This window comes from Ranitomeya imitator, chromosome 3, assembly GCF_032444005.1.
Source record: "Ranitomeya imitator isolate aRanImi1 chromosome 3, aRanImi1.pri, whole genome shotgun sequence".
Classification (NCBI taxonomy): domain Eukaryota; kingdom Metazoa; phylum Chordata; class Amphibia; order Anura; family Dendrobatidae; genus Ranitomeya; species Ranitomeya imitator.
In genome coordinates this window covers 678,408,446-678,423,801 of record NC_091284.1, presented here as the reverse complement: position 1 = coordinate 678,423,801, position 15,356 = coordinate 678,408,446, and the positions used below count along the sequence as shown (strand labels likewise).

The 15,356-nt window shown below is 48.3% G+C and overlaps 1 protein-coding gene across 8 annotated transcripts in view; it reads right to left on the bottom strand.

Annotated features, from left to right (window-relative positions):
• The window catches only part of ANKRD52 (ankyrin repeat domain 52), a 130,107-nt gene extending 115,117 nt beyond the window's left edge, over nucleotides 1-14,990 (bottom strand). For all 8 annotated transcript variants that reach the window (XM_069758389.1, XM_069758390.1, XM_069758391.1 and 5 more), the window contains exon 1: nucleotides 14,832-14,990. In XM_069758389.1, coding sequence (XP_069614490.1) covers nucleotides 14,832-14,858 — 27 coding nt within the window. In that variant the 5' untranslated portion in view covers nucleotides 14,859-14,990. The remainder of the gene's footprint in view (nucleotides 1-14,831) is intronic.
• Nucleotides 14,991-15,356: the final 366 nt, after the last annotated feature.

Here is a 15,356-nt window from a genome sequence, read left to right as displayed (position 1 = left end):
GCCTAGATCTGCACTTCCAAGGTGCTTGGTTTGAGACCTGTGTCAAACCCAGCCTGCAGGAAATCTAGGATTCTGGGTAAGTCAGGAGCGCCTGCCGTAACATCAGTCCTGCCACCCTCCAGACAGAAACGCTTCCAGATTATCAAATAAATTGCCGATGTGACTGGCTTTCTGCTGGATTTAATAGTAGCTATCACTTGATCCGATAGCCCTCTTGCCTTCAGGATGTTCCTTTCAGGATCCATGCTGAGAGATGGAGATTCTCTGGGTTCGGGTGGTACACCTGACCCTGGTGGATTACATCTGCCCTGAGAGGAAGCTCTACTGGGCTCTCGATTGCCAGATCCACCAGGAGGGAGAACCAGCTCCTTCTCTACCAAAATGGTACAATCAATATGACTCGGGCTCGATCCTCTTTGATTTTTCTGAGAACAGCTGGAATCAGTGCTAGAGGCGGGAATGCGCAAGAGAGGGGTTCCGTCCATTCCTGGCTCAGACCATCGATCCCTTCCGGGACATCTTGAGGGTTCAGCGAGAAGAATCTTGAGACCTTTGAGTTCCTCCTGTTTGCAAATAGGTCTATACTGAGAGTTCCCCAGCGAAGACATAGATCCTGGAAGATCTCCTGATTGAGTTTCCACTGCAAACACCAGTCTCCTGCTCAGATAGTCTGCTATGACGTTCTGGGAGCCTTCTAAGTGGATTGCCGAAATGGATAGGACCGATTTTTCTGCCCAACGAAATATTCTTCCCGCCAGCTCCTGAAGCGGATAGTGTCTCGAGTCTCCCTGATGCTTCAGGAAAGACAGTTGTAACATTGTCGGACAGTATCCCGATATGGCAATCTTTGAGGATGTGTTGGTTGCTTCTTAACGCCTCCCAGACAGCTTACAACTCTTTGAAGTTGGAGGAACTGTGAACGACTTCTGCTGGCCACCTCCCTTGTAAGATCCTGCCCTTTAGATGGGCTCCCCAGCCCCAGGCGTCTGTAGTTACTACTACATAGGGATCGGTAGACCATAACACCCCAACTCTTAGCTTCTCTGGTTGTTCCCACCAGAGGAGAGATTTTCGTACTGGATACGTCAGCCTTAAAGTACTGTCCAGAGAAGACTGACGACGGTCCCATTTGGAGAGAATTAATCTTTGCAGAGGTCTTGAATGGAACTGTGCCCATCTTACACACGGTATGCAAGCCGTCATCAGACCTAGTACTCTCATGGCCGTTCTTATTGATGCTCTGCGTTCTAATAGGAGCCTGATCTGGATCCAGATTGCCTCCAGCTTGTTCTCGGGTAACAGGGATATCCTGTTTCTCGAATCCAGACATACTCCCAGGAAGATCTTTTTGCATTCCGGAGTCAGGTCGGATTTCTGCCAGTTTATGATCCATCCTAACTGCTCCATCACCGATATAGTTCGGTTCCTGTGATCTGACAGAATCTCTGTCGTTCTTGCGACCAGGAGAAAATCGTCGAGATATGGGACTATCTTGATCCCTTGGTTTCTCAGGAAAGCGACAATTTCTGACACCAGCTTTGTAAACACACGAGGTGCTGAGGCAAGCCAGAACGGAAGGCATTGGAACTGGTAGTGACAGGTCCCGGACGGCAGCACCACCGCAAACCTCAGAAGCTTCTGAGATGAGGGGTGGACGGGGACCTGATAATAGGCACTCTTCAGGTCGAGAGTGCACATCACAGCGTCCCGATCTATCAGGAGGATTGCAGAGCGTATTGACTCCATGCGAAACCTCCTGTACCTGACCCAGGCATTTAAAGGTTTAAAATTTATTATTGTGCAAGAGTCGCCGGAAGGCTTCATTATAGAAAATAGGGAAGAGTAGTGACCCCGACCTACTTCTAGTGGTGGTACTGGAATTATGACTTCTGAAGAAAGCATATCCTCTAAGTCTAACATCATGGGAGAGTCCTGCATGACCATTGTAGGTACGATGTATCTGTCCGGTGGAGGGGAGGAAAGCTCGATACTGTAACCTTCTGACACGGTCCGAAGAACCCACTGATTTTGGGTGACTCGGGCCCAAATCTCCGCAAAATGGCGGATACTTCCCCCTATAAGGGTGGCGTCATTGCGTCTTAGACTTTGAGGATGGGCTAAAGAAGAAACTCCTGTTTCTTATCCGAGGCTGACTCTAGGATAGTATCTAGGGAAGGACCAAATACCCTCGCCCCTGAGAAAAGAATAGAGCATAATTTGGTTTTAGAGGCATTATCCCCCGACCAGGATCTTAGCCAGACTGCCCTTCTAGCCGCATTGGATAAAGAACCATTTCTAGCTGAAAATCTGACCGATACAGCAGTCATGTGAGATAGGAAGGCCATGGCAGATCTCATAATAGGAAGGGAGCTTAAAATCTCAGACCTGGGGGTCTTATTGGATAGATGTTCCTCCAATTGACCCATCCATAAGTACATAGACCGAGCTACCGAGGTAGCTGCTATGTTGGTCTTAATTAGGGCTGCAGAGGACTCCCAGGCCCTTTTTAGCAGTATGTTGGCTTTCCGATCCATGGGATCGCGCAGATTTGAAGAGTCCTCGAATGGTATGGCTGTCTTTTTAGCAACCTTTGCCACCGGAACATCTACTTTGGGTATCTCCTCCCAAAGTTTGACTTCTGGCTCGAAAGGTAGACAAGCTTTGAAGTCTTTAGTCAAAACCAGCCGACGTTCTGCCTCCTTCCACTCCTCCAGTATCATGGCCTTGATATGTTCACCAACTGGGAAGACTGTCTGCCTACGTGACATAAGTCCCCCAAACATCAAGTCCTGCCTGGATTGAGGCTTAGATGTCTCTTCAATCTGCATTGTGGTTCGCACCGCCTGCACAAGCTCATTCGTCTCCTCAGCCTGGAAGAGGTATTTTCTCTGGTGGTCCTGACTCCCTGAAGGAAGTTCCCCTTCCTCTTCTGAGACGAAGTTTTCAGATGCAGACTGGTCCTCAGAGCTATACTCTGGTTCTCTTAAGTCTCGTTCCCGTCTGGCTCTCTTGCGGCTGGGAACAGGGCTGGACCTTTCCACAATACTGGACAAAGAAGCCTGAACTTCTTCCCGTATTAGGGACCTCCTCTCTGACAAGAGTGTCGGCTGTTCGTCCCTCATAACCCTGGAAGTGCAATCTGCACACAAGGCTTTAGCATGAGTGTCCGGGAGCTTCACGCTGCATATAGGGCATCTACTGGTTTTCCCAGAGGACTTCTTAACTTGAGCAGGGGGGGCAGCGGGGGTTCCCTTATCCTTAAACGACATAAGATAGGCTCAGGTTCACCCCATTACTTCTCCCTATGTGTGCGGCTAGGGTGGACAGCGCTATGTGCACTCACCCCTTCCTCCGCTGGCGTGCCTTCCATAGCGATCCTGGTAGCAGGTCCCCGCAGCTTCAACGCTGGATTAGGAGCGATTCGGCTGCTGCGCGTCCCACGCTGGAGCGCACACAATCTCCCCGCACTTTACCACGTCACCGGAAGTGACGGTAACAGATGCCGCGAAACCGGAAGTGACGCGGTTCCTCAGGACTTCCGTTAGAAGACGCCGCACCGCTCTGGATGCCACGCCGCGTGGAACCGCATCGCAGCCGAGAGCCTCCCACCGGGAGGAGCGACTGCCACAGGAACTTCACCCTTCCTGTTCTTTGGAGCAGAGGGACCCCCCTCTGGAGGGTTTCTGCCCTGAGCCTCTTGACAGGGGGAAGGGTATTGGACGAGCCGCACGATCCCCCCGAGCTCCGGTAAGCTTGCGCAGCTTCTCTCGTGCGTCCCTTGCAGGGACAGGAAAAACACTGAGGATTGGGGGGTGGGACATGCCCTTTTGAACTCTCGTGTGTTTCCTGTCCCAGCAAGGAGAGGAGGACGTCCTCCAGGGTGCTGTCAGGAGGGACGTCCTGGAAAAAAAACGTTCAGGGGAACTTTTTTCGTACGTCGTGTCCTGCATTTTAAACTGCGCATGCCCGGCCTTAACTCCGCCCCCTCCTCCCTGGGAGTTTACTATGGGCAGCGGACACGTTGAAACACTGCGTCCGCTGCCCACATTGTGCAGAAAATCACCACTATCCGTCGGTACGTTGCGCCGACGCTTTGTGACGGCCCCATGCCGACAGGAAGTGTGAAAGAAGCCTCAGAGGCTATGTGCACAAGTTGCGGATTGGGGTGCAGAATTTTCCGCACAAAATCCGCATCTCCTGGCAGAAACCGCAGGTGCGGATTTGCTGCGGATTTCGATGCAGACTTGATGCGGATTTTGTGCGGTTTTTACCCCTGCGGATTTCTATTATGGAAGGGGTCAGAAACGCTGCAGTTCCGAACAAAATAAGTAGCATGCTACTTCATTTGTTGCGCAGCGGTTTTCATGTAGATGTTTCCGCACCATTAGCACAGCTTTTTTTCCATTTGATTTACATTGTACTGTAAATCACTGTGCGGAACTGCAGAGTTTCTGCGCAGAAAAATCCACTGTGGATCCGCACAAATTCCACATCGTGTGCACACAGCCTAAAGAAGAATTGAAGATTAGAGACAGGTCTGTAGTTAGCAAAGCAGTTCTGGTTGAGGGATGTTTTCTTTTTAAAGTAATGGTGTATTCAGGTGTGTTTAAAGGAGGGAAAGATACCAGATGAGAGGTTAAATATTTTAGTTAGGTAAGTAGCGACAGCCAGGAAAAGGGACTGAAGGAGATGTGAGGGAATTGGGTCACTGGTGCAGGTAGAACGGCGCAAACATGCTAAGAGCCTGGTAACTTCCTCCATGACTGGTTCAAAGACAGAAAGCTAGCTAGCTAGATGAAGTGCAGGAAGGGAGCGGATCCATTATATTACGGACTTGAGATAAAAATTTCCTCTTGGCTTATGGCTATGGTCAATTTTTTCTTTGAAGTGATGTATTTTCCAGGTTATAGGATGCAAGTGCCCCACCCTCCAATTTGAGGGGAAAATTTGGGGTGTATCTTATAATCTGAATGTAGCTTACCAGGGGGAGCAGCAGCAGGGTCTCAGGAGGCAGGGTCGCTGCTGCAAGAAGGTGGCAGCAGCAGGAGAAGGGCAATGCGGCGGGCCCCGGGATGGAAGAGAGGGAGTTTGGCAGTGCAAGACTGCAGCGGGACCGGGGCTTTTACATGTCAAGAGTCACCACACTTCTCAACCTAGTCACTGTAGTGGGCTTCAGGAAAATGGCCACCAGAGGTGGCACATGCGCAGACTGAGACCTCAGTCAACCCCTCCTGCAGCAACCAGCTTCCGGCAGCAGCGACCCTGCTCCATCACAGACCACCCCCCTCCCCATAAGCTACCATAAAAGCAGACCATAAAGGTGTACTATCATTTTATTTATTTATTTTAAAAAAAAAACATTTTCCTCCCCAAAATTTGGGGTGCATCTTAGTCCACAAAATACGGTAATTGGACAAGATAGTCAGCGCTGAGGTGGATGATGGGGACTCAGACTGAAGAGGGAATGAAAAGTGCCCGTCAGATTGCTGGATAATGAGGTGATAGTGTTGAAGTAGGCTTGTTTGGAGAGGTGAAAGGCAGAGTGGTATGTTTTGAGCATAACTTTAATATGAATGAAATGTTAGGCCAGACTGTTTTCTTCAGACATTCCGCGCACCTGGAGCACCGCTGCCGAAAACGTTTGTGCAACGTGTAATAGAACCAAAGACAAACAGAGCAATGAATTAGCAATATATTTATTTCACTAATATTGCTCCTGTATTAGGTCTCCAATAAAATAGGGCAGACATCCGTGAATGCTCGGTTGCATCAGTAAATTATATGCAGATTGAAAAGCCAAATCCATGATTTGTGGATGTGACTGCACCATTTTATTGGAGACCTAATGTAGGCGCTGCCATAGTATTTAAAATAGGAGATTGATCCGTGACTGACCTGTGTCACTATTCAAAAATAGGAGGCAGACAGAAGGGCCGGAGCACAAATATAAGACCCTACCCACAGACACGCCCTGATGTCCGAATGTAACTGCACACCGATTACAAAAAAAAACAAAATACGGATTTCTTCACCACATGTATCATTTTAATAAGTATTGCAGTGCCAATTAGGCCATGCCTGTATGTTACTTCGTAAAAGACTGCCGACCGGTTTCTTTAAATGTATAAAAAAAAAAAAAAAAAAAAAGAGGGCTTGAAGTCTAAGAAGACCGTTAACCCCTACCCCGAAAGGCAGCAGATAGCTCTAGGCCCAAGGATGGTTTTACCAAGTGCTCCTGTTAGGCTACGTTCACACTAGCGTTGTGCGCTGCTGAGTCGGCGACGCAACGCACGCAAAAACGCAAACTTGTTGCGTTTTCTTGGTCCGACGCTTGCGGCAAAAAAGACGCATGCGTCGCACAACGCAACAAACAAAAACGCATGCGTCCCCCATGTTAAGTATAGGGGCGCATGACGCATGCGACGCCGCTACGTCCCCGACGCAAACCCGACGCACATTAGCTTAACGCTAATGTGAACGTAGCCTTAGCGAGGAGTGCATCAGGCAAAGTTAGAATTTGCTTGTTTTCCTAGATTTTCCCAGGAAATTAGATTCACTGAGACTTGTGTCTGGACAAACCCCTGAGCTTAATAAACGTAAGGGCATGTTCACATGTTGAGTATTTGCAGCAGATTTTTATGCAACAAAATTCGGAGAGTGTGAACAGGAAAAACTCTGCGCAAAATACACACTTGTCTCATTAATTCGAAAGGGGGGAAATTATAAAAACGCCAAAAGAACTGACATGCTGCAAATATGAAAAGAAACGCTTTGATGATCCAAATCCGCAAGGAAAAAATAGACAACGTCTGCATGAGCCTTCAGAAATCTCATTCACTTTGCCATTACTGTAAAATGCTGTGGGGGCTTTTCCCTGCAAATAAATTTAAAAAAAAAATTGAAAACAAAATGCATTAAGGCTATGTTCACACCTTGCGTCGGGTCCCTGCGGGTTCTCCAGCAGCGGATTTGATAAATCTGCAGGGCAAAACAACTGCGGTTCTCCCTGCAGATTTATCGCGGTTTGTTCCGCGTTTTCCGCTGCGGGTTTCCGCCTATACTATTGATGCTGCATATGCAGCAATATGCAGCATCAATAGTAATGTTAAAAATAATAAAATCTGGTTATACTCACCCTCTGATGTCCGGAGCTCCTGGGCGCTGCACCCGGCGGTCCGGTTCCTAAGATGCTGTGGGAGAAGGACCCTTCGTGACGTCACGGTCATGTGACCGCGACGTCACCGCAGGTCCTGGTCGCACAGCAACTCTGACCGGACAGCCGCGTGCAGCGCCCAGGAGCTCCGGACATCAGAGGGTGAGTATAACCAGATTTTTTATTTTTTAACCCCAAATATGGTTCCCAGGGCCTGGAGGAGAGTCTCCTCTCCTCCACCCCGGGTACCACCCGCACATTATCCGCTTACTTCCCGCAACGTGGGCACAGCCCCATGCGGGAAGTAAGCGGTTCAATGTATTCCTATGGGTGCAGAATCGCAGCGATTCTGCACAAAGAAGTGACATGCTGCGGGTTGTAAACCGCTGCGTTCCCGCGCGGTTTTTCCCGCAGCATGTGCACAGCGGTTTGCGGTTTCCATAGGGTTTACATGTTACTGTAAACGCTATGGAAACTGCTGCGGACCCGCAGCATCAAAATCGCGGCGGTTCCGCGGTAAAAACCGCTAAGTGTGAATATAGCCTAAAAAAAAAAAAAAAACAACGTGAGCAAGTCCAACTATGTGGGACAAAGGTTCCCTATGCTGACTTCTTAGGCCCCTCCGCTTAGATTCTAATCCCCCACTCCTCACTGTCATCTGGACAGCAACGCATCTAATCCCGGATGCAAGTGCCAAAATCCCTGAGCCTCACTCCAAGCCAAGCTCTGATGATGCCTTGGAGGGTTCTGTAAAAAAGTGTGAAAGGTCACAATGTGCACTGAACTATGGAATTCGGCCAAAATAAAAAGTATGATCGTTTTCTCTGCTTTGGGTCCAGTGATAAACCATGTATTCATTTCTTAAAACTGGGTATGGAATAGTGATAACTGCATTTTTATCCCTTCAACACAGGAGGGTAAAGTATTATTCTTCGTAGTGAAGGGTTAATACTGGCGTGTGTTACCAGAGTACACAGGTCTTTTTGTCCCAGGGCTGCAGTGACAATTGTCCTGGTTGCTGTTGGAACCACAGGACAGACCGTGTACAGACAACCACAGTCAGCAGCTTCATTATATTCTGAGGCATCAACAATTTTAAAGGTTCAAGAGATTCCCAGGATGATAAAAAAAAACAAAAAAAAAAAAAAAAAACACACACACACAACACAAACCACGTGTACTAACTGAAAAAACTACTATAAGGATGCAGTCCGATATCAGTATAAATGGCACCGAGATTGGAACGCAGTGCATGGACTGGCCGGCAGCTTCATGTATGTCTACGCAGCTGTCACGCTCTGTTTGGGATGGCCGCGACCAGTTCAAGCTCTGGGGTCCTACCTGTCTCATTTAAGCGGTCTTGTGACTGCGCCCCATTATTAATACTAACATCTACGTCTCCAGATTGCGCAGAAGCCATTTTGGGCCTGCAAGCTGCAGCCTTGCAAACCTTCGGTCTCATTCCCTGTACTTACAGCACCGTGCCTATATATGCCTGTGATGCTGTCAGTTCAGGTCAAGACGCCTTGATCAGACCAGGGATTGTAAAACCAATGAGAAAGAACAGACAGCTGTTATACAACTGTGATTTAGCCCCTAAGGTTTCCTGCAAGAAAGGAGTCTTATCCATCATAGTCATGACTGCGACAGCCAATCACTGCCCTCATTGGTCATGTGCCACACGTAACAGTAAGTATAGGTTTGGGGTTTTTGGGAAGGGGTTTTAAACACATTTCCAGTTGTTACGCGTTTCATGGACTAGCCCTTTAAAAAGGGATTTGTCAGTAGGATCAACCCTCCTAAGCCATCTATATGTGCATGTAGATTCCATTTAACCCCTTAATGACAGCCAATACGTCTTTTAACTGACCTGAGATATGGGAGAATAGCCTCCCCATACAGGTGAGAATCCAGCAGCTGTCCGCTGTGCACTATAGCTGACAACTTTCTGCATCAGCCACAATCAGTGTTTGCACCTTCCAACTCTGTTTAACCCCTTAGATGCTGCTGTAAATAGTGACTACATCATTATATATGGTTAGCAGAGTGTGGGAGCTTCCTCTTTATCCAAATTGGTGCCCTCAGATCATAATTTTGTGGTCCTGATGTTTGCCATGGCAATTCATGACCAAATAGCAGCATTAGCATCTGATGGCTGTAGAAATCTGTTCAGAAGTTAGAGACATTTAGGTGGTAAAAATGCACATTTTCATTTGTCATGCCACTTTGCACTAATTCCTGTAAAGCACCTGGAGGGTTAATAAACTACTTGACAGCAGTTTGATATGTCAGGGGGTGCTGTTTTTAAAATGGTATCACGTTTGGGGGTTTCCCAATATATGAGACCCCTAAAGTCATTTCAAACCTGGATAAGTCCTTAAAAAAATAAATTTAGTAAATTTCCTTGAAAAAAATGAAAAATTGCTGCTACATTTTTAAACCTCCTAAAATGCTAACAAAATAAAATAACATTTTACAAATGGTGCTGATGTAAAGCCGACATGTGGGAAATATTATTTATTAATGCTTTGCTGTGGTATGACCATCTGGAATAAAGGGATAATCATTCAAATTTTGAAAATTGCTAATTTAACATTTTTCTCAAATTTTTAATATTTTTTATAAACAAAACATATTGACCTAAATTTACCATTATCATAAAGTATAATGTGTCACGAAAACAGTCTCAAAGCCACTGGGATTTGTTGAAGCGTTCCAGAGTTATTACCACATAAAGTGACACTGGTCAGATTTCAAAAATTTGGCTCCGTCACTAAGGGGTTAGAGTTTTCAGATACCGAAAACATCTATGGTACCAATTGTTTTCTAAGTATCCAATTGCATCAAATCAATAGAAAAAGGAAATTAAAAAAATAAAAAAGACAAATGATGATAGAGCAGAGGAGCAAAAGGCAGAAATGCACGTTCTTTACCTGCTGTATCTATTACATGGGCTCTTATTTCAGAAAACTGTTCCCTATATGCACAGTTCACTGCAGGAAAAAATAACCTGCGCTTTACTTATTCTCTGTGCCCGATATCTGCTGACGACATGGTCTCTGCTGTGTGGCTGCAGCGGTGAAGTCACACTGACATTGCTGCAGCTAATCACTGACAAAATTCAGAAGAGCAAATAAAATAAACAAAAGACAAGCAAACAAAGATACAGGTAGCTAATAATCAGAGTTTGAAAAGTTTGGGGGGTGCATTTTGTGATCGAGTCCAATGAGGAAACTCGAGCTGCAAGACCTTGCAAGGCAAAAATGCCATAAAACATCACATAGGAAAGAGGACAGCAATAACCAGAGCATACCTCAAAAACAGAAGAGATTTTACCAATTACACTGAATACATTGATTTTAAAATCAATTCATGCATATGCTGATACTACCTGTGAATGCCCCCTACAGCAGCCACTCGCCCTGTGCCCTCCGAGCACAGCTGACAATCGCAACATCTCTGCATGCTACACTGTCCTTACAGTCAGAACTGATGGGACCAGACCCTGACAAATCCGCCCAACGCCAATCGAAAGAGATCCTAATGGGGCCACATCAGATTATTGTCATCTGAATCTGCTAACGCCATAGTGACCGGCTAACCATCTATAGCAGGGGTCCCCAACTCCAGTCCTCAAGGCCCACCAACAGGTCATGTTTTCAGGATTTCCTTTGCATTGCACAGGTGATGCAATTATTACCTGGGCAAGACTAAGGAAATCCTGAAAACATGACCTGTTGGTGGGCCTTGAGGACTGGAGTTGGGGATCCCTGATCTATAGTAAATGGAGCCACAGACAGGTGTGTATCCTGACAGATTCAGTGCATTACAGCAAGACAGGGGCAAAGATGTCCGATTGCCAGAGCTCGCTCACCCAACTACATAGAAAAAAAAACAAAAAGCAGACGTGCAATACTTAAAGTCCACTATGATCCTGTCTATACCTCCTAAGGCTGCTTTCACACATCAGGTTTTTTCTTTCAGGCACAATCCGGCAGTTTCAGGCACAATCCAGATCCGTTTTTTTCTTATGCCAGATCCGTTTTATTCCCATAGAGTTGTATTAGTACCGGATTGTGCCTGAAGGACATGCGTTTCATCCGTTTTGTGCCGGATCGGTCCCTTCAGGCTTTTGTGTTCGGCGAAAAAGCCTGAAGGGACGCTTCCGGCAATAAACGCATGTAATGGATGTGTGAATGAACGTTTCCGGCGAACGAATCCGTTTTTACACATTGAGCATGCCCAGATATTTTATTCTCTCTCTCTCGTCAAAAACCATGCGCAGTACAGAGAGCCGGATCCCAACTAAAAAAAACGGATCCGTTGCATCAGTTTCACAATTTACGCCGGATCCGTTTTTTAGCAAATTTGCCGGATTTCGCCTGAAAACAAAAACATGATGTGTGAAAGCAGCCTAAGCCTCGCGATGAAGAATGGCCCTTTGCAAACCTTTCCTCTACCCATCCTGCGTGGGCTGCCATCCCAGCATCTGCAGTCAGCAGCCATCAGAAGGTCAGCCTAGGTAGCAGGTGCAGCCAAGTGAAGAGTCGGATGGCCACAGACAGGGACACAGCCAGACCCATAACTAAAGGTACCGTCACACTTAACGATATCGTTAACGATATCGTTGCTTTTTGTGACGTAGCAACGATATCGTTAAGGAAATCGTTATGTGTGACAGCGACCAACGATCAGGCCCCTGCTGGGAGATCGTTGGTCGCTGAAGAAAGTCCAGAACTTTATTTCGTCGCTGGATCTCCCGCTGACATCGCTGGATCGGCGTGTGTGACACCGATCCAGCGATGTCTTCACTGGTAACCAGGGTAAACATTGGGTAACTAAGCGCAGGGCCGCGCTTAGTAACCCGATGTTTACCCTGGTTACCAGCGTAAAAGTAAAAAAAAAAAAAACACTACATACTTACCTACCGCTGTCTGTCCCCGGCGCTCAGCTTCTCTGCACTCCTCCTGCACTGGCTGTGAGCCCAGCGGCCGGAAAGCAGAGCGGTGACGTCACCGCTCTGCTTTCCGGCCGCTGTGCTCACAGTCAGTGCAGAGAAGCACAGCGCCGGAGGACAGACAGCGGTAGGTAAGTATGAAGTGTTTGGTTTTTTTTACTTTTACGCTGGTAACCAGGGTAAACATCGGGTTACTAAGCGCGGCCCTGCACTTAGTTACCCGATGTTTACCCTGGTTACCGGGGACCTCGGGATCGTTGGTCGCTGGAGAGCTGTCTGTGTGACAGCTCTCCAGCGACCAAACAGCAACTCTGCAGCGATCAACATCGTTGTCGGTATCGCTGCAGCGTCGCTTAGTGTGACGGTACCTTAAACCTAACATTAAGGCTATGCAGTGAGAGGACGGCCCAGACATCCGGCCCCACCAATAAACCATGGGGCACTGTCTTCCTAATTACCTGGCTTTGATCTAGTGGCAAATGGTGAGTGGCGCCTGTAACAAGCTCCTGGGGGCATCTATCCTGCACAACGGCCCTTAAGGTACCGTCACACTTTAAGCGACGCTGCAGCGATACCGACAACGATGTCGATCGCTGCAGCGTCGCTGTTTGGTCGCTGGAGAGCTGTCACACAGACAGCTCTCCAGCGACCAACGATCCCGAAGTCCCCGGGTAACCAGGGTAAATATCGGGTTACTAAGCGCAGGGCCGCGCTTAGTAACCCGATGTTTACCCTGGTTACCGTTGTAAATGTAAAAAAAAAAAAAAAAAAAAACACTACATACTTACATTCTCGGTGTCTGGTCATGTCCCTCGGCGTCAGCTTCCCGCACTGACTGAGCGCCGGCCGTAAAGTACAGTGGTGACGTCACCGCTGTGCTGTACTTTACGGCTGGCCGGCGCTCACCAGTCAGTGCGGGAAGCTGAAGGCGAGGGACATGACCAGACACCGAGAATGTAAGTATGTAGTGTGTTTTGTTTTTTTTTTTTTTTACATTTACAACGGTAACCAGGGTAAACATCGGGTTACTAAGCGCGGCCCTGCGCTTAGTAACCCGATGTTTACCCTGGTTACCAGTGAAGACATCGCTGAATCGGCGTCACACACGCCGATTCAGCGATGTCAGCGGGAGATCCAACGACGAAATAAAGTGCTGGACTTTCCCCAGCGACCTCCCAGCAGGGGCCTGATCGTTGGCCGCTGTCACACATAACGATTTCGTTAAGGATATTGTTGCTACGTCAACAAAAAGCAACGATATCGTTATGTGTGACGGTACCTTTAGACCACTGATAGGCACAGACTGCACTTCACCTGTCCCAAAGGTTCCCAGGACACATCTATCCCGGACAAAGCCAATTGGGGGTGGGGGTCCTAACCCAGAGGTGCAGATGGGCCGCCGGTCCTCAGCATTGCAAGGTTATCCCATCCAACACCGTTGCCCCTTCCACTAAGGCTACATTCACATTTGCGTTGTGCGGTCCTGCGTCGGCGACGCAACGCACACAAAAATGCATGCAAAACGCATTGTTTTGTGACGCATGCGTCCTTTTTTGGCATGATTTTGGACACAAAAAAAAAGGTAACTTGCTGCGTCCTCTGCGCCCTGACGCTTGCGCCAAAAATGGCGCATGCATCACAAAACGCAAGACAACGCATGTCCATGCGCCCCCATGTTAAATATAGGGGCGCATGACGCAGCCCCGCAAAACGCTAATGTGAACGTAGCCTAACAGTCAAACCCTCAGATTCCAGCATCCAGGGCCATCGCCTTTATAATACTAACCCTTTAACCCATTATCTACCAATGTCCTTTTTTTGGGACGCCTAATCTTTAGCTTCTAGCAACTAAGATTTTATAGTTTTTATAATTGGGTCCAATTTTTTGTGTTGTGTTTGTAAAACGAATGTTTTCAAAATAGGAAATCATGTCATTGTCATTTTTAATTGAATATTGGGACGCCCTTTTCTGAAAAATCCGTACTGGTAAAAAATTTAATTTGGTAAGTAATGGGTTAAAAGGGTGGACCAGGAATAAAAAGACATGTGCACTGGCCTTCAGAAATAGCGCCACCACTGACCACAGGTTATGCGCGGTATTGCAACTCAGCTACAACCACTTCAACAGGGTTGAGCCGTAATACCAGACACAACCTATGGTCATGGGTGGCGCCATTTAGGAAAGAAAGCAGCCATGTTTTCCTGCCAACCTCATAATAACTATAGGATGCCATCACCAGTCGGCCTCATGCCCACCGCCTCTCTCATCACTGGCGTACCACCCTGCCAGCCACCATCACAGGGGCCTCTGACCTGCAGGACCCCATGACAGCTGGGTGACACCTGAGGTGACGGCACAGACAGATGAAGCCCCCTCCCCCACGACTAGCTGACACCGTGCCCCGCCGACCTCACGGTGCTGATGATGGGCATTGTCACATGGTGACGTCATCACACGCCAGGAAAGGGTTACTGCGGCGTTCGGTGACCAGCACAGGACTCGGCACGGCGGAGGGCGCCATGACGGCGGCAGATACCGAGGCCTCCGCTCAGGCACCACGTACACCGGCCCAGAACGTGCAGCCGCCGTGTGTACCTCCGCTCCCGCCACCACCGAGCAGCGCAGGCCGCAGCGCACACACCGAGGCCTGCAGCGCAGCTAGGCCGCACACCACGGCCCGGCCTACAGCGCACCACAATGCCCGCGACTGCGCGCCTCACCTGGTCAGTGATTTCGAGGACTCCCATGTCCTGCGGTCAGTCAGCATGAAGTCCCGTCATGTGGCGCCAATCTCGCGGGAAGGACGACAGACTGCGGCTGCGGGCGCCCGATCTGCGCCTTCTGCTCGATTCTTTTTCTTATTGCTGCAGGAAGCCAGGGCCCGCCTACTGCTGGCGCCCACAGCGCCCTCTGCTGCTGCAGTACCCGCAACAAACACCTTCCGCTTCTACTGGGCGCCCTCTAGCGACTGGTAAGGAGAGTGCAAGGCACAGGCATAAATATCTGCAGAGCAGTGGGTACAGCGCCACCTGGTGGCTGTGAAGTATCGATGTCTCCAATGTTTACAGAATGGCGAGAAGGGCTATGGTCACACTGAGTGTTTGTGCTGAGCTGTCGGAGCAGAAACGCCCCCAAACCCACGAGATTTGTTTTAAAACTACTTAAAAAAAACTCTGTGAACATACCCTTGAGGTTAGGTACATACTCCTCTTTTAGACACTCTGAGTTTTCAACCTTACGCTCAG